We start from the raw sequence: 19703 nt of genomic DNA on the forward strand, positions 1-19703 counted from the left end.
TGGATTAGCAGCAGGGCAAACTAATCACCAGGTCCAGCCAGTCAAGACCACCAGCTTCAGTCTCATGAGAGAGCAAGGCGACTGAATTAGTTCCACATGTCAGGCTAAAAAGGAAGACCGTTGTCATTTATTTTTTGGTAAAAAAATACAAAAATAATCTTTGGACTATACAGACATGTAGCGTGTGACTTCTGTGTCTCACAACTGCTGCCTGTGCCATGGATTGCACGGACAGTGGTGCAACCCTGGCGTGGGTCTCCATGACCAGATAGGTCAGCAGGCCATCAGTTTCTGGCCAGATTTTTTCCAGATTGAGGCCTGTGCAATTGGAGAGAAGGAGAAAGAGGGTGTATGCATTTCCCCAGAAGGAGAACGAGGGAATCGGAGTATCAGGGCTTAAAAACTCAAGAGATTTCACTAAGACAAAGAGGAAAACTCAAGGAGGGCAGAGGAATATGAGAGTGTACTTCAGTAGCAGGGGAGTCCCTTTTGGGACGTGGAGTTGGAGAAGAAAAATATCAGCCGAAGACAGAGGAAAAAAATATTCGAGTTGCATGGATGTCAAAAGATCCTGGTGTCCTAAAAGCCAGCTGAGGCAGGGAACTACACATGCCTGCCTTCATGGTTTGTACAGACCTAAAATGTAGGGCCGTTGATACTGGAATATTCTGGCACGTATCTGTGGCTGTGCCGCAGGGCTGTGGTGTCCCTGAGCGGTGCCCAGCCAGGCACCGGCACCCAGCACAGCTGCCGAGAGCCGGGGCTGGTCCCCCGGGGTGCCCCATTTGCAGGTGGAGTGGGATCCTGGAAAAAACCCTGCGGGAAGGGATGGAGAGGAATCCCAGCAGGGCCTGCCTGGCAGCACTGCCACGAGCGTCCTCCTCTCTGCCGCCCAATTGCAATGGCCCTCCTTACTCCTGGTCAGCTCCTGGCCTAAAGAACAAGTTGCCATCCTTCACCTTCGAGGTGGGAACTGGGCACAGCTTGCAAAACCAGCAGGGTACTCGGCGCTCGTGGCGGTATTCCCCTCCGCTCAGGCAGCCCCCTAAAACGCAAGCCATAATTGCTTATCCCAGCCTGTCAGCCTTCTCCCTCCTGTGCGCGTGGGAGGATTCTACTCGTGAAGGTTTTGGTCACCCTCAAGGCTTCCACACAGATCTTGCAATAAAACCTCTGTTCCGTCCCTCCGTTTATGCTGTACGTGCAAAAACTTGCCGTTTGTTCCCGCGCAAAGGCTGCAGAGTGTCTCCGAGCTTAGTTTGTGTCCAAAACCCCATCTCCTCTCTCCAGCAGGAGAAGGCCCGTGATGCATCCCAGATGTTTGCACGTGGCAGCAGTCTCTAGACACAACAGGGAGGGAGATGGAAAAGCAATGAGCAATTGCTTCTCCTCGTGCCCCTTTTTGGAGGCAGGAAAGTGTTGCCTCTGGCTCTATTTACCACACTGGTACCTGAAACCTTTTTAATGTCACTCAGCGCCGTCTCCGTTTCTAGCCGTGGTGGTCACAAGGAACTGGAGCGGTGCAGAATTGTTTCAGATGGCTATATAAGATTCATCTTACATCTCTTTGCCAGCTCCAGATTAGCCCGTTTCTGTCCCTTCAAACAGGAGAAGAGCGCTGGCCGAGACGGTCTCTGCCCCGCGGCTGCTGTTCCTGTGCTCAGTCCAGCCTCGGGCTGCATTCGTGTCTTGCTCTGGTTGCCTCCTTCTTCCCACCCTCACAGGGTTTTTGGCAAGAGCTGCTTTTTGGGGCCGGGTTTGTTACCAGCTGGCTGGGGCCCTTGCTGGCCGAGGCCCTGGATGCCGAGCTCCTTATAAGATAAATTATTCAGTCTTAGGTTGTGGGGGTTTTTGTAGGAAAGTTGTCAGGCCAAACAGGGTCTCCGTGCTGCAATGACTACCTGTGCCCAAGCGTAAAGACACTCTGATCTGGAAGGCTATTTCCCATGGTGAAGCCGCCCACCTGCTTTATTATTTGGCATGCTGGCTGGGATGGCACTGTTAGGGCTGTCACTGCCCACGCTGGTGACAAACAGCGAGGCCAGTGGGGGGGTGAACGCAGAAAGAGAACTCCTTTTGCACAGAAAATTTCCCATGCTTCATCAACACCGTGCTGGAAATAGGACCAATGAAAATAAGATTATTTTTTCAGGAAAGAAGTGGCTTAAACACTCAGCTTCACAGACACAGGCGGGAGGCTGAGTAGCTCATTGCTACAGTTTTTTTCTTTTTGTTTAGAGGTTGAAAGTGGTAAAGACCTCGTCCACCATTCCATGCTATCAGCAGCTTCGAATGCAATGCTGTCGTGCTCAGCTTCCCAGAAGGATTATTGTATACCAAACCTAAATATTAGTGGAAGCAAAACTTTCCTATGGACAAGGAGAAAGAAAAGACGAACAAGTCATCTGTAGCAATCTGTGTTGGCAGCTTTTTCTGATAAAAAATCCTTACATCAACAAATAACTTCAGAAGAACAGACTCTGACGAGAAAAATGGGACAAGTCCCCCAGCCTGCACTTTGTTGGAAGGTAATTTCTACAAAATGCTGCTATGCCAGTGACACCTCACACCTGCTGGATGTGTGAGGAGAGGCAGGGTAGGGGTAAATGTGGGAGGAACAGCACGGAGAAATTGCGGCATCCTTTTCCAAATGGGATGACAAGCTCCAGCTGAGAGGGATTCATATTTTGTTTTCGTGGCACTATTTATAAATCTGCTAACACTTCCTAAATGGTAACCCTAACAGCAAATCATGAATCCTTCATAATTTGACCTGTATCTGAATTCTTTTATGTGTTTTCAATAGAAAAAAAATTACCATTTTCTTCACTGACTCAGAACAGTGAATGCTGGAGACCGTGACCTGATTGGGAACGATGAAGCAGTGCGTGTGAAACCTGGCTAGAGATTGCCTCTTGGATTGGAGCAGACCTGGCCCTTCTTGGAGCTGATTCGGGAAAAATCCACCCTCAATCTCAGCCCCTTGCCTTTCCCATCACGGGGCACGGTGGGCATTTTCGGAGGTGCTCACGCCATCGGCTTCGGAGCTGAGGGTGGGACACCTGAGGCAGCAGCTCCTGCGGGCGGTGGGTCCTTCGGTGGGGGCTTCCTTGGGAGCCCGTCTGGGCAGGTCTGCAGGGCAGCGCGTACACGTGGCTGCCACAGCTTTTTCCGCCCCACACGATGAGGCGCTTCACCGGCCACAGAGCAACCCGCTGCACAGAGCAGGTCCTGTTTCATTCGCCTCAGCTCCTACACCATTAATTCCTCCATCCTCCTCCTTTGTATTAATTTCTTAAGCTGCTCTAGCTGTCACATCTGCACACTTACCAGCTGGTTTCCCATTTTTAATTGCCCTCAGAGGGTTTCCTCAAGAGCCACACCTGCTTTTGTATGGGCCTTAATTTGTCACTGTCCAAACTGGAGCAACGAGCATTTAAAATTCAGCCTCTGTGACTGCTGTATTTCTTCAAATGTGTGATTAATTGCTGGGCCTTTACAGGCTTCATCCAGCTATTTCTGCATAAAACAGACCTTTTGCTGGAAAGCTCCCACATCATGACTATTAAATATCTTCTTGTCAGCGGGACTTGGATTGTTCATCTCATTTACTCTTGCAGGAAGAGGCTGTATGAAATGCGAAGAGAAAGCTCAGGGCTCTCCCTATTTTAATCTGTTTAGAGAATTTTTTTTAAGTTATTCGTCCTTGTCAAAACTGCTCTTATAAGGAAACATCCGAGATTAGGGCAGAAGAGGACCTTCCCTTCCAGGTCATCCAGTGCAGCCCCTGTGGCAGTGTAGGCAAGCAAGCCGTGTGATCCAGCTCCTAAAACACATTAGAGTTTTGTTTGGTTCTGTCCTCCTTCACAGCTGCTATGGGAAGGCTGCTTTGAAACCTTTTTTTTAACCCCAAAGTGATTTCCTTATTAAATTCTTGCTTGGGGCAGCCCTCCGTGGCTGGACAAGGGTGTTTTCCGTCGCTCTTACAGCAGTTTCTCAGCTGAGACATGAGGGCTGTGGGACACGGCCGGCCGTGGTTACCCCTCTCCTGCCCCAGGAGCCTCGGTGACAATCAGTGAGCTGCAAGCTGAAAACCGCAGTGCTACCTCCTCTGGCAAACACAGAAAAAAAGTCTTGCACCCCAAAGCCCCACCAATATGGGGAAGGCATGGAAGAAGTGTCAAGGGAGAGATTTACAGGTAGGTGGATGGATGGATGGATGGATGGATGGATGGATGGACAGGCAAATAAGCACTTTTAAAAATTTGATTTTGAATTTGACAGGGCCTCCTTCTGCCCAGGGGTCACGTAGAGAGAGAGTGGGAGGCTTTGCTCAGAAATCAGACTCGGGCGCCTCCTGAGTCACTTTGTATGGCCGTGGCCTGCAGGGGCAAAGCTAACCTGAATAGGGGATTACAAAAGAGTGATTGGCAATGCACCGGTTGTTTTAGCACGGTAGGATGAGCAGCACACTGGACTATTGAAGAAAGGATAAAACGGTCTGTGATGGACACGTGGCTGGGTTATACACATCTACGCGCGATGCAGTGGCCGAGAGCCCTTCCATGGAGGCAGCGTGGTGCGAGCAGCAGGTGGGCTGGGTGTTTGGCGGGGGTTGTGGCTGATCCCCCCAAACCTGCCTGCACTCTGCAGCCTTTGCAACAGCCAGTGCTGCCTCAGCCTCCCTTTTCTATCCAGCAAGGTAGCAATGCCCGTGTCTCCAGCCAGTTTTGAGGCTTAATTAATATTCACCAAGCGATATTTGTAAGTGCTGAGTAACGTTTTAACATATTATTAATTACTTGAGAACAACAGAAGGTTGCTCAAGAGCCATCAGTGCCCGGTCCCACAGTCACAGAAAATTCAGCATGCAGGAGATGCCCACGCGGTCTGGGCGGAGGATGCTGAGGTTTGGGGGCCGGCTGCCTGCGACCCCTGGGTGTGGGACACAGGGGCAGCTCCTGTGCACACACTAGTGCCCCTCGCTCCCAAAGGCTGCTACAATCCTGATATTGAAAAGCCTTGTTTGCCGTGGCCAAGGGAAGAATGAAATGAGCTCCCCAGAGCTCAGCTAAGCACCAGTCCATGCTGGCACAGGAGGTGGGCACCGCATCTCCCCCTCCTCAACCCACTCTCCTTAACTCTGCTCCCTGTTTCCTCGCCATCTTTTATTGCTTTAATCAGTCTCCCTGAGCTGATGAAGGCTCAGAGTCCTCCTGAGCAGCACTGCTGGGACTGCCTAACCAGAGGGTGCCGCATTTAACCCGGGGTGAAGCTGCGAGTGAGAACGGGTAACAGCAAGGAGCTGCCTCCCCCGTCCCTGCCGCTTTCTGCTCCCCTCTTTCGCAGACATATTTCGTTTCCCACTTGTGGGGTCAGGCTTTAGTAACAACAAAAGCAGCTCTACATGCAGCCCAAGTCCTCTGTATTTGGAAGTACATCCAGCTGATTCTTGTCAAGGATCATTAAGGGCCACGTAAACACCCGCATCTCTCAGAGGCTGCTCATCCTCGGGCAGAAGCAGGCAGGAGGCTCACTCGGGAAACCGCATGGAGGCAGCAGGTTTGTGAGGGGGAATCAGCCATAGAGCAGAGGGTAACAGGGAGAGAATTAACGGGTAGAATGAGAAACAACTGCAACGAGAAACACAAAATGGAAGAAAAGTCCCAGTTCTTACTCTATTTACCACAACCCTCCTGACTAAAATTTCCTGATTTCTTCCACCCCAGTTCCCCGCCCCGCCCTTAAATCGCCCCATCTTTTTGCAGGAAGGCTGTGGGATTTTCCCCCTCCTTTACCAGGAGGCGGAGGGGTTGTGGGGGGCGGCGGGGGAGCCCGGACCCGGCGGCTGCCTGTGCCGTATGGCGCCGGCAGGGGGCGCTGCCGGGCCGGGCAGACAGCCCCCCAAAAACAGCGGCTCCTGGCGCCCCTCGGCCACCGCCTGGCTGCCCGGCGACACCGAAAAAAGGGCAAACGAGGCCCCTAAAAGATCTGGGTAGATCTCCACTTCCAGGTCCTGCAGAGCGTTTTACCCCCCCAAACACACCCCCGAAAAATACTGTTATTTATTTCGGCGCTGCTGCTGATTGATGGCTTCCACCCCACAGCGGGACCTTATCTGTGCACCCAGTGGGTGACACTTCCCAGCCAGCCAGGAAAGTGGTAGAAGCTGTGGGAAAAGGCGGCTTTGTGGTGCGGTGGCTTCGGGGCACTCGCCTCGTACCGGGGCTGGGGGCGTCGAACAGAGGCCGGGCAGGGTTAGGGGGGGAGACCAGGGCAGGTCTGCTGGCAGCCCACCGGGATTTCTGATGAAATTTGGCTGGTAGAGCAGAAACCATGTAATTCGTACGGAGCTGCTAGATTTGGGATAATATCAATTTGCACGTCTGTGGTAACTTCCATATAATTCAAATTTTATCAGAATAACCTATACAGCTATAAACATCTGTACAAAGCTTGAGAATTACAGCGTCCAGTCAACTGTAATTCTGAAACCTTCTTATTTTTTGAGCACTCCGCAATAATCTTCCTTTAACATAAATGTGTTTCAGTACCTACACAAAAAACCCCCATTTTTCTGCATAGGTGAAAGTTGTCTTTCAAAATGGCTATTAAATACTCATTATGCTAAAACGGAGGGTTTCAAACTTCTCCCTTCATTAGGTCATGTTTTCTTCAAAAGATCCCATTGGATTTGCAGTCACCTGCCCTCTGTGCCACGGCCCCAGGGGAGGAAAGTTACACGGAGCTTTTCCACTTCCCAGGGCCCAGAGCTCATTTGGTCTGCATCTGCCACCAGCGTGCGGAGTTTAATGTCTGACAGATGTTTTAACTTCTACTGAGCAGTTAGAAGACAGGCAAGGTGGCCAGCACCTTGAATTCTCTTAATTCATCCCTTGGTTGGGAAGGCTTGGTACTTGTGGAGGGCCTTGGCTGGTGTTTAGGCTGGTGGGAAAGTGTCTCCGTGGGGCTGCATCCCAAAGGATGCTGGAGGGCTCATCTGCCAAGCCCTGGCCAATTGTGTCACTTACGTGGCCACCAAGCTCACTGATGAAAATTGTCCAGCTTATATAGGTGGAAAATTGCCACCGTTATGGGCTGACTGAGCCTGACTCCCACACTGTCCCCGTGTGGACAGCCCCTCAGCACCCCCTGGTTTGCAGGACCCACGTTCATGGGATATGGGGAAAGCATCTCTGGGCAGACCTTGGTGGTGCTGCCAGGCCAAAGGGACTTGCTGTGAATTAAAAGACCCATGAGTATACCTGTGCTGCTCTCCCAGGCTTTACTTCTTCTCCATCATCCTCTCCCTGCCCTTATGGTTGGTTAATGTAAGGAAAACAAGATAAATTCCCCAGAGCAGGTTTGGAGACACCTGTTAAATCAGCCTGTTCCATGAACATCGTTGGTTCGCGGAGCTTAAAGCAGGAGTAGGGCCTCTTGTCCTTGAGGCTCTTGGTGCTGTTTTTTTGAGGTCTCGTTGCCATTTGCACTGCCCTGTGCAGGGAAGCGGGGTGTACCCTGAGGGCTCCGGAAAGCCCAAACCAACCGTACCCTGGTATCAGTGATGATGAACCTGACTTCTGTGCAAGCAGCTGATGGGATGGTAACAAGGTGGGCTTGGAGAAGTGGGTCTGAAGAGACCATCCAAGGCTCACCTCTCTTCTTAGAAGAGCAAAACCTTTTGTCCATTTGCTAGTGTGAATTACATGTCCCTGGATGGATGTTCAAAAGGTTAAATATTGAAATACCCCTGGAAAAAAGGACTGCGTGTACAAGCTACAGTATCTCGTGTGATGTATTTAATGTCCCTAATTTACATGCTGACAACTCTGCCTTTCTAAACAATGTTATCATTCATCTTTCTGATGATTAATCAGCACAAGCTTCAAACACTGTTTACCACACTTTGATGCAGCAATCAAACAAGAAAGGCAAGGTTTTACAGAGGTGGATTTTTTTCAAAAATCTCACAGTATTTACAAAAAGATGCATATTTTTTTTCTAACAGCATTCTTAGAATTATTCACTCATTCACAATCAGTCATTGTACAAAAACGTCACTCAGAAATAGGTTTTAAAATACACCCACTTCCATTGCATAGTATACAGAAAAATAAGCTAGAGCCAAGACACTTGATTTTTGAATGAGAATGTGAACTGATTCAGAGGTACAACATTTCTGAGGAAGAAAGGTGCACTTCTTAAAAAATAATCAGCTGTAGTTCTCCTGAAGCTAAAGAGCTTCTTGCAGGTTTACTATCAAATTTCCCTTTTACAGTTCAAGTATGTTTTGAGGTGTATTGCTGTAAACACATTGCTGGTATTAAGGTCAAACAAATCATATTGCAATTAAAAGGTTTATTCTGTAGTATTTGCATGTGGACACTGACAAGAATGAGATACACAAAGTACTCCCATGGATCAGTGTTGGTTTTGTGTGTCATGGCCCATCTCTGGAACAACTCAATGGATGCAATTTATTATTTTCAATTTCTGCTTGTATTATTGAGAATCTGAATATGCCATTATACTTTAAAGATCTTTTCTACCGTAAAAGGACATAGGGTTCTGCTCACTGTAAGAGTTAAAATGGCAGGCTGTGAAGGGATTAGCAGGCACTGACTGTATATATTCTGTCGATTTTCAAACAAAACTTGGTAATTTAGACATTTGGTTATCCTGTATACTGATGATTTTTTCACTTTAAAAATGTGCTCCAGTGAATTCATTGAGCCTCGTCCATTAAAGATCAACAGGGAACTCTGAACAATAGGTGCTTGTTTTACAGCTACTGCAAATGCTTCAAAAGCACTAAATTGCCTTTTATACTGAACAGTCTAATAACAAAGATTGATTTTCTCCCTTTTTTCCCCCAATTGATTTGATGGTTCACTTGAGCTTTAAAAACACATTACATAAATCTTTACCGCTATTACAGAAGTCTTTTGTCAAGTTTAATTTGGTGTTTGGTTTGTTGTTTGTTTGTTTGTTTTTTCCCACGGCGTAATCATTCACCCTTAAACTCACTGTACCACACATACCTGGATCATGTTTGGCTCTGGATCCATAGGAACAATAAGTCCTAGAGGTTTACTTTGCATGGGGCAGGACCTAAATCCCTCCAAAGGCAGTTTGTAATGGAGGGCTCCTGGTTCAGAGGTATATCAGAACAAGTGCTGAGCACTCCTGAGGGCATGGCAAATGCCACAGCCTCCTGAAGAGGAAAGGACACTTTGCGGGATCAGACCCTTCCAGCCCTGTTCTAGATGAGCTTAGTTCACAGCAGAAATTTAATGATGTAAAAATAACGCCTCCCTAACGACCCATCATGGCATCCATCCAGCCCAGTGTGTAACACCAAGGACTGTGACAACTAGACGATTTAACAATTAAGTGAATTGAGTCTAACAGACTATGGTGCTGGCTTTGCCACCAGCCCTGTGTTGAACATCACCTCAAGGTGGATCTGTGGCTGCACTGGAGTGAATGAGTAGGGCAAAATCAGGTTTTTCAAGGGTTTAATATATCTTCCATGTTGATGTTTTCAGGAATACATTATCCATTTGAGTAAACCTTCAGAGGCATTACCTCCAACAACAGCCCCAGCCTCTCCTGCTATTTAACTTTAGTGTTACAACTTTGTTTGGGCTTGATAGCCCATGGTGGAAATATCAGCTAGGATTAACTGAGAGGGTGGGAGACCCATCAGCATGACTCCTCTCCCTGCTGCAGAATAAAGGGGAATGTGCTGCTCACTGGGCAGAGGTGGAGAGAACAGGAGCTGGTAGAAAAGCAGCAAGTGTTGAGAAGCCTTCAGAAACGCAACGGAGTACAAAAAACCCCAAAATCTGAGCAGGTGATGTTATCTTCAACAGAAAAAGCAGAGAGGCTGTTAAATGCCAGACTTCCTCATCCTACTTTCTCCTGACCCCTGTGTGTCCAGATGCCTTTTCAGTTTCCTCCTGTTTTTGAAGTGGAGGATTTGTATTGCTCTGCCGTTTCCCAGCCCTTCCCTCCACAGCTGTCCCTGAGGAAAGCCTAGCCCTGGAGGTGTGCAGGGCCAGGGTTCACTTCGGGAAAAATGAAGAAGGCAAGGCTGGGAGAAGCAGGATGCTCTCAGTGCTCTCCTGTCGACCCACCTCTCTTGGCACTATGATCACTTGGCAAAGAGCTTGGCTCTTTGAAGCATGTGTTGGTATGGACCAGGCTTGGCTGGCACTGTGAGGAGAAGGTGGGGCTCTGCTGGAGATGGAGGAGTAAAACAGAAAGAACACAAATGTACAACATCTCCAAATGTACATCTCCACCCACGAGCTTCTCAGCACTGGGAGCCAGGGTTAGCCTCTCCATTAAAGATGCTGGGGTAAGATGTGTTTGATGCTCAGAGATCTTAATGTGAACCCACCAGAAAATGTTGCGGATAGCCAGCCAGGGTTCTGCTTTCGTTACTGGTGCTGTGAATCCAGAGTAGCAACACCAACTCCCTGGCTGTGTTTAGAGCAGCAGAAAACCTGGCCTCATGTTATAACTGCTGTGAAAGCAGGATGGGTCAGATTCACGCCTGGTGGAGCACGATGGAAGAGTGGGGGGGCAGCACATTATTAATGAAGTTATTATCCAAATGAAGAACTCGGAAAAAAAAAAAAAAAGAGAAGGATGGAGTTGCTGGTGACACTGACCGACATTGTTTGGGGGTCACAGTAAGGAGATCTGCTTGGCGAACAGGGCGAGCAGGGCCAGCGCCAGGGCACAGCTGCCACGGAGGGGGAGCGGTGCCAAGGGGGCTGTGTTTCGGAGCATGCACTCCACCCTGGACCAGGAGCCATTGTTGGGCAGCGGCTGTATTCCTGCCAGGCTGCACATGATGTTGTAAACATCCACGGATCTGATGGGAGGCGCTCGGAAGTTGGATCGGAAATCTGCAGGGAGAACAGGCAAAGAGGAGTCACTGTCGTATGGCTTTGGGCTCAGCTCCTGAAACATGGGGCGCTGTGGGGGAAAACAGCTCAGCAAAAAACATTTTAAAGGTTTTAACTCATTATTTTTGCTTCTACTCCAATTTTATTCTAAAAACTAAAAAAGAAAAATTAATTAAGTTATTAAGTACAGGAGCTACTTTACTGTGCATGCTCCGTAGATTTAATAGCCTGAAATAATTGTATTGCACATTGTGCTTTGCTTTCACTCCTGTCTGCAGTCGCAGGCTGGTGCTCAGCAGGGTTTTCCACTGATGAAGTTGAAATCAAGGGTTTTGCCCATCAGATGGGTGGGCAAAGTACACTGCAACCTCCCCAAAGGAAGTGCTCTGTGCTAGCGAGTCCAGATCCACCAACAAAAGGAGAATTCATGTGCTTTAAACAGAATTAAAAACGTAGGCCAGTCTTGGAAAAGAGGGCAAAGGGACAGAGTTACTGTGCTTGGATGTCAGAGAGGGGCTAACCAGATCCCTTCACGTCTCTCTGCCCTGTTTCTCCAGCTATGAAACAGATATCGAGCTAGAAACCTTCCCAGCATCCAGCTGTAGTGAGCAAATCCTGCCATCTATTTGTAATTTTTGGGCATCGCAGAGTGCCACGTCGGGGTCCTGACATGCCAGGGCTGCTGGGAGGATGGGGCAGGTGCTGTGGGGCTGCGAGGGGAGAGGGACACCAGGGATGGTGGCATCATACCTGGCCCATAGGCGAGGAAGAAGGCTCTCATGTCCATGAGCTCGTTGTCGTAGCCGTGCCAGCCGTTCTGCCAGGCCTCCTTCCTCCCCGTCCCATTCTCCCAGAAGGGCAGCTTGTCCCTGCTCTGGGTGACAACAGCAGAGTGTGGTTAGTGCTGTGCGTGGGGTGCCACGGGGCACTATGGTGTGCAACACTGTACCACCGTGTGCAGTACAAGTATCACCTCTACTACATAATTTCTAACTATTATTATTTCTTCTCCCTGCTTGTTTTAGTATTAAGGCAATGAGGGTCCTTCCAGGGCACACAGGCTTGGACCAAAGACAGTCCCCCTCTCCCTGCTCCATGGATCCATGCTTTAACAATTTGTCATGATAATTCTTGGTTTTCCTTGCCCATATTGCAATAGGTCATACTTTTAAATTTCGTCCTTACTTTCTCCAGTTCCATATTAACAGCTCGTATCAGACTACCTGCAATAGCGCCATTTATTATCTCCATCCCCGAGAGCAGCAGTCCCTCAGGTCTGCTCAAAATGCTGGGCCAGCCCTCTCCGTGAGTTTCTCTTGTCCCATGCTTGTTAGGGATCACAGCAAACGCAACACTTCAGATATCCCCAAAATATGGCAGGAATTTCGCTTAGACAAAGAAGATCAGCTGACAGTTTGTTAGAGCTCTGGCATTCATTCCTCCAGTGGTTAAAGGGAAAGAGCTACGGTTCCTTAAAGTGTCAGGTCTGGACTTCACACGCTGTCACAGGAGCACAGAAGATGCTCCAATAAAGTCTCTTGCATTCCCACCCTGGGCAACTGGTGCTGCAGCCCCTGCAGATGGTGAAGCAGATTGACCAAGGATCCTTTTCTTTTTACAACCATTTATTTTGTCTAGTTTTGTTCTCCTCCTCTGTCCAAGAAAACCGACTGTGCGCAGGAGAACCGAGGACGGCAATGATTATGGCTATGAAGTGTGGCTCTTGCCACTGCTTTCCAGGGGAATCCCTGGAGTATCCCTTGCATTTCTTTATATGTAATAGTCAGCAGATGTGCCAGAAAATTAAACCATTTTAGATGACAAATTAAATCTCTTTCCTTGTCTCCACCTATTTCACTGACAGTGCTCAGAGCAAGCCAAGGAGAAAACAGACTCCTTCCCCTCTTCTTACTACAGCCCCTCCTTATGCTCTGGCTCTGCTTCCCGTGGTTCCCAGGGACTGGTTGTCGCTGGGCTGCTCGCCATTAACCAACCTGTACAGCACTTGTTAGCATCAGCTCCAGACAAGCCAAGTCATGTCTAACTTTGCCAAAGCGAAACCTCTCCCGTGTCCTGTCAGGTGTCGTGGGCTCAGCTGCTTCTCCAGCAGCACTAAATGCAGGAGGTACGTGTCTTTCCGTCACCTGCCCAGACACCAGGAGATACCTACTCGCGGCTAGATGTGCAGGGAAAGGCACAGCCATTGCCATTATTTTTGCTGCTAGTTGGTTCAGAAAAGCCTATTGCTTTCTTTCACAACTGAGATGTTAATTTTTCATGCTCAGCCTGAGCTTGGGCTGGCACAGCTACTCAGCGATGACTGAGGCAGGCATGTCTGGGACTGCTGCTGATGGACTTTTTCCTGTATGTGCATGGTTAGAAGCAGCACAGCAACTGTCCCCTAAAAGCTGGGAAAGTACACTAGGATGAGTACAGGGTGAGCACGCAGCCCTGAGGGCTAACACCATCGTTGCATACAGCAGAGCAGCTGGGGGAAATTCTGCTCAAAGCATGGGGACCACTCACTCATCGGAACAAGACCAGCTTCAATACAGATGGAGGTGCATGAAATCTCTCCTCATCCTGCTTTAACCAAAATGTACATGGGCTTTTGTCCCTATGCTCCTTGCTGGGAAAAACAAACAAACAAACAAGCAAAAACGAAACCACAAAAAAACCCCAACAGAAACAAAACCAAAACCATCACCAACAAAAATAACCCCGACAACAACTTTCCAGATACATCCACTTTCTCTCTTAGGAAAAAAAAAAATAAAATAAAAAAACCCCTCCCTTTTTTCAAATAGCTTATATCTATCCACTAGCCAACAGAGAGTTAAAACACTCCATGAGCATGTCAGGGAAGAGCTGAGCATCCTCAGTGATTTGGGCAGGAAATATAATAGAAGGCTCAATTATTGCTTTAAAAACATGACAGGAAACTTTCATTTTCACATCCCATTCACAGATAATGAAAATGTACCAAGGAGAAGGAAAATCTGACAGCATTAATGAGAGGACATTCTGGAAAATCAGAAACAATGGGAAGGAATGGGCAGAGAGACAGAAATAATTACCATAGCAGCAGTGTTTGCTGCACTGTTATTAAGGTTTGTCAGAGTTTCAATGATTTTTTTAAAGTGCCTTTTTTTGTACAGAATATGTAAAAATGTTCTGTGTTGAACTGCTGTACAAAGGAGTTTAGTTGTAATTTTAAAAATCATTTCAGCACAAATGTTTCAGATGCCTACTTTATGAGTCTGAATCTTAACTCTGGCTTTTTATTTTTTTTTTTAACCAGAAACTTGGTGCTCACCCATCTGTGCTCAAAAGCAATTGTGTTTTTGTAGAGATGCATTTTTATTCAGCTGTAGAAATTATTATCCTCAAGTCAGGTTGGCTAGTGAGAAATGTGTTGGTGTGGATCATCTTGAGCAAAGCCTAGTATCTCTGAAGGTCATGAAAGAAGATGCTCAGCTGAGTTACAATAATCTGCAAGGCAATGTGATCTAATGACAGTCCTGGGACACTATAAAAAAGCAGGACTCCTTGATTCCATTGCCAAATTACTGAGTTAATGTATGGCCTTGGGCAAATAACTCAGTACTTCTTGATTTACTCACTTATAAGATATGTAAGTTGCCTCACCCTCCAAGCTGAGGTGGGGTGCAGCTAATATCTGTAATGTGGAGATGCTCAGTAGCCATACAAGTACAAAATAATAACAGTAATAAAATAATAATAATAAAAATTCTTCTTATTATTTAGTAACAAAATGAGTTGGTATGTAAAAATCTCTTCGTGTGCAAGTCTAATTGATTCTCTGCTTATCAAGCTCTCAGACTTGCAGCGTGTGCACTGGGTATCTCTGAGGAGCAAACCCCCAGTCTGATCCTTTGGAGACTGGAGGACTTGAGAGAAACAGGGCATTTTTAGGACAGAGTCTGATGGGTCGGAAGCTAGGCAGAGGAAGATTTGCCACAAAGTACTGCCGAATGGAGGGACAGTGAGGTCTTGAAATGGAAACACTCTTTTTGTGTCTGAGATGAAGGTACATGGGCAGGGCGAAGAGGAGTAAAGCAACAGAACTGGAATGGGAAACATAAAAACTCCTCCTGCTTTATGACAACAGAGAAAAAAGAATCATCTTGACTATTTAACTTTGGCTGCCTCTTCAACACAGCCACTGTGCCTCTAAGCTCTTTTAAGCACACAGCAATATTTGACATTAGTATTGTAGTCAGCCCAAGTAAATGATGTAAAACTTTAACTCAATGCCCAGCATAGAACTGTACATTGTTCTTATTGTTTTGATATATTGTACCTTTTCACATTCATGTCTAAGTATTTTGCTTCTCTACTTACCTCTACTATGAACCATCCTTCCTCAGCCACAAGAGTCAGAGGGGACACGAATTTTCCTTTTTTGTAGAAAAACCTGTCTGGAATTTCCTGTGTGTTATAAACATGCATGTGTTCCACAGCTTTCAATTTTTGATATATCTGCAAAGAAAACAAATGTTAGAACACCATACGGGTGCAAAGAGCATATGCACACCTATGGGTTCATGGAAACACCTGAATTTGTGAAACAGCTAATCCCCAGCACATTCAAACTGGGCTTTGCCCGTCCAAAGATGATGACTGTGCAAAATCTGTTTATATGGTTTAGGAGATTCTGAAAACTTGATCATAAACACATAGGAATGCATGAATTAATGTATCACACATATTTATAACACACACACTCAAAAATGTGTGCAGGTGAGGAGTATATCAGCCTATGGAGACAGACCAGCAGAATGCAAATCATCACAGGAGACTGTAAGCTCTAAGTGATGAAGGATGCTCAAAGGCACCAAGTAGACTGGGTACAGATGCGGAAAAAAGATATTGCCTTTGGCCTCTGCCACCATTTCCCTCTTTGTGCTCTGGAATGAACAAGTAATGTCACCTCACCTCTGTTTCTTACACTTAACCAGTCAAATCCTGCGAAAGGGATTGACAGTGCTTAGTTATCTGCTTCACAAGGATGTTGTGAGATGATTAATCAGCCAATGCCTGTGGCTCTGAGGCTGCATAATGCTGTACAAGTGGTTTATTAATATTAATCATACCATCTGGAATATAATCACACAAATGTGGTTAAACCACAAATTATTCAGAAAAATATTTTAAATGCCTAAAAATGATGTTCACATGTCATAGAGAAGGCAGTTATTGGAGTCCCCAGAGCTTATATCACTCTTTTGCTTAAATATAAATAATCTTCAGGAATACACAGTAAAGAATGCAACAAGAACAAAAGGTCCTTCAGTAGTGTTTTAGCCAAGTCTTCCTTGCACGCATGATGTGTGTATCCGTGTGTAAGAGACGTGCACTGCTATGCAGTTGCTGTAAGGAGGACACCACAGTGTGATGCAGGACTCAGCCCGACCCTCCCACCGTGACCTGGACTAGAGAGTGGCCCGGGTGTTTCACGAGTACTTCTGGTGCTTCAAAATGGGGCAACTCCTACATGTGATGCCACGATGCTATGATACAATCTAATTCATAAACGTAGCTCTTTAAATTGTATTACGAATAGAAGAATCTGGCTATCGGGAAACAGAAAATCGACTTTATTTCACTTAAAAAAGCAGCACTCTAGTAAGAACTCCTAAAAAGAAATGAAGGAAGAAAACAAAACCATGGTGTGAGGCGTTGTATTTTATTCTCCTCAGGGATATTAAGCTGTTTAATGAGAGAGACGCATGTGCTTAAGAGCTTTGTTGGATGAAACCCCATGTCTATGTAAAGTTGCAACTTGTCCTTGTTTGAAGGTCTGGCCTGCAAAAATAGGGATCTCTGAGTTAAGGCTGAGGAGTGCATATATGAATGCCATGATCCCCAGCAGGAACCTTGAATGATAGACTTGTGCATGCCTCTCTTCAAAAAAATTGCACAAGTTACAATATACTGGAACTGGCTAAAACCAATATAGAAAATAAAAGATTATTCATCTGGAGCATGGATAGCCCACTTTGTACATTCACTCAGCCGTATTCTGAGGACAGCAATAATGACTTCTCAAGCATTGGTTTCTGGTTAAATTATAATGTACTAGTCTATTAGTTACAAATTATGCATTTTAATCCTTTTTAAGTTGTTTCCATTTTTTTTTTCTGCATTGTTTTAATTTGTCACTCAAAATCCTGCAGCTCTAGCCTTGGGCTTTCAAGGTTTATTCAATCCAACATGCTTATTCATCAAAATTCTTCAAAGAAGAATACCCTAAGAAATGTATTTTTTTGTACTTTTAGTCTATTGGAGTTAATTCCTCAAACTCTGTGGGGGGTTACTGGAACTGAATGCCTGACTTCCACCAGATAATTTGAAAATCCCAACTAGAGTGTCAATAAATTGACTAATACATATATAAAATCCTAAACATGGATTTTGAGCTAAAATATTTTAGCTCTTTATCAGAAGCACATAGTGGTGGGGTTTGAAAGCACATATTTCTGCCAAACAATGGTGAAAGATCATGCTTTTTAATTTGCCTGATGTGACTTTCCTTCAGAAACCAGAATCACAAGAGTGTCACAGGATCCTGGTAAGAGCCTCAGGCTGATTTTTACAAACATCTCTGAAAGGGGAATTTGAATATTATGAGCAATCGTCATAAAAACCCCACAGAAACACACAACCAGATAAATACAAATAAGATGTACTTACCTCCGTGTGCTTCTCTGGAGCTGGCCAGAGGCTCACCACAGGACCTCGGTCTTTCATTTGTATGGTGTCACTCATATTGATATAGTTTTTCAGCTCAATCACTTTATCCGTCCAAGAGATGTCTGTCATCCCGTGATCGGAGAAGAGGAGGACGTTGATGTCATGTTGAAGGCCCTTGCTCTGTGAAGAGAGTATGTGACAGTGGCTACAGCTGGGTAAGCATTTCACACCGTCTGTGCCCACTGACAAATATTAAACCCCATTAGACCTCCAGTGACTTAGCAGAAGTTGGCTGGAATGGGCACGACCACAAATGCCCTGCAGTGTGCTTTGCCACCGCCCGTAATGGTGGACGTCCACTTACTGCCCTGGAAGAGTTGAAGAGGTCAACACCAAAGAGAAATTTGCCAAAATAAATCCACCCCCCTGCTAAATAACCAGACACTACATCCTAGCCCCACAAAACAGTAGTCCCAGTTGGTCTTAGACAGGATTTTATCCCATGTTCTTCATCTGTATGTCAAAACAACTGCGGAGGAGAAACTTTGACATGATACCACCTGTGGCAGGGGTATTTCCCTCTTCTTGATCTAAACAAAATCAATGACTATTAGAGCTTTTATAATTTAGTGAAATTTGAAACACACGAAAAACTCTAATGTGCATTTATCATTGTCAGAAATATTCATAGAATGGACATTTACCCAGAAGCTTGGTATCCTCCTTTACTCACTGCAAAATCATTTAGATAACATTTTTTAAAACAAAGTTTAAAGTACAGAGTACTGAATGGTGCCATAAAAACCATTATAAAAGTAAATTGTTTGATTCCACAAACCTTAGGAAGCGTGTGGTTTTGATTTGTTCGCCTACTATAAATCCCAGCTGGCAACACAAGTTATAAAGAGGGCAACAAGTGTATTGGTTTATGGCTTCCCAGGGCTATCAGTATAATAATCCACTAGGAGAATTATAATGTCATAGACGAAAATAAAAATCAGGGGAATGGTGCCTTGACGTCCACGTGATCCTGGTAGCCTCTGTTTCTCAGGAAATAAAAGTTTACAGCCAACACATCCAATTAACAGGCATTAAATAGGCTTTCGGCAGTGCCACAAAGAGCAGTTTTAAAACTGTTTTCCAAACGCACCCAGGAGCTGGGTTTTGGATGCCACTCACCTTGATGAGTGCGATCATGTTGCTCAAGGCGTTGTCCACCTCCTTCAAAGCGCTTTTCCGCTGCTGGGACGAAGGCCCATAGTGGTGGCCTTCCACATCGATGCGCTCGTAGTACACGGCGCCCATGTCAGCGCTGCCATTGCTGGAGGTGGAGGGAGGGGAAGGAGTGAGAAGCTGACGCACACGGGGACCTCCTGGCTGCCAGCGTTACTGTCCTCATCAGCACACAGAACCGCAAACCCCCGTTTTCTGCTTCCAGCCTGTGCTTTCCTACCCACTGTTGCATGGCTGGGCTTGTTATTCATGCCCAGAGTCTCCTGAGTTTGCTTGAGATTCCCATCGGAGACGCCAGGTAGAGACCGTCACGTGCAAGCACAGGCTGGCCTGGCAGCCCTCTATTACCTCTTCAACTTATGAGGGCAGCTTTTCCTTTAATGACAAAGACCCGGAAGAAATACTGATTTCTGTGCTGAATGCCCTTCTTAAAAGGATTGTGGGAATTACCAGTCAAATGTGCTTTAATTAAAGTTTGGCACTTCTGACTTTCTCCTGTGTGAGGTCTTCCGAACAACCAAGGTCAACTCAGGACAGGCTCTTCCATGGCCTTGCAAAATCCTGAGTGGTATAAATAGGGGTGAGATTTCAGATGGAGCTTTTATTCAGGAATATGACCAAAGGGAAACTAACGTAATCTCAGGGTTGCACGAGTCTAGCTGATCACAGGTTTCTGCACTGAATGCCCTCAGCCTAATTAGTTGGGACTGCGCATACATCAGTGCTTAATTACATTTTCTTCACCACTTTACAGTACACCGTAAAGCTCCCTGAGGGTAGCCGTGTGGATAAAATCACAAATCTATGCTCAGGGAGTTCAAATCCAGTCTT

The 19703-nt window shown here is 46.3% G+C and overlaps 1 protein-coding gene across 1 annotated transcript in view; it reads right to left on the reverse strand.

Moving 5' to 3' along the window:
* Positions 1 to 8007: 8007 nt before the first annotated feature.
* The window catches only part of ENPP6 (ectonucleotide pyrophosphatase/phosphodiesterase 6), a 31596-nt gene continuing 19900 nt past the window's right edge, over positions 8008 to 19703 (reverse strand). Inside the window, exons 4-8 of the mRNA XM_065634058.1 lie at positions 18819 to 18960; positions 17640 to 17819; positions 15288 to 15425; positions 11673 to 11796; positions 8008 to 10922 (exon numbers count right to left, since the gene is read on the reverse strand). Of these exons, the coding sequence (XP_065490130.1) occupies positions 10699 to 10922; positions 11673 to 11796; positions 15288 to 15425; positions 17640 to 17819; positions 18819 to 18960 (808 nt within the window). The 3' untranslated portion in view covers positions 8008 to 10698. The remainder of the gene's footprint in view (positions 10923 to 11672; positions 11797 to 15287; positions 15426 to 17639; positions 17820 to 18818; positions 18961 to 19703) is intronic.

The sequence above is a fragment of the Caloenas nicobarica genome, chromosome 4, assembly GCF_036013445.1.
Source record: "Caloenas nicobarica isolate bCalNic1 chromosome 4, bCalNic1.hap1, whole genome shotgun sequence".
Taxonomy (NCBI): domain Eukaryota; kingdom Metazoa; phylum Chordata; class Aves; order Columbiformes; family Columbidae; genus Caloenas; species Caloenas nicobarica.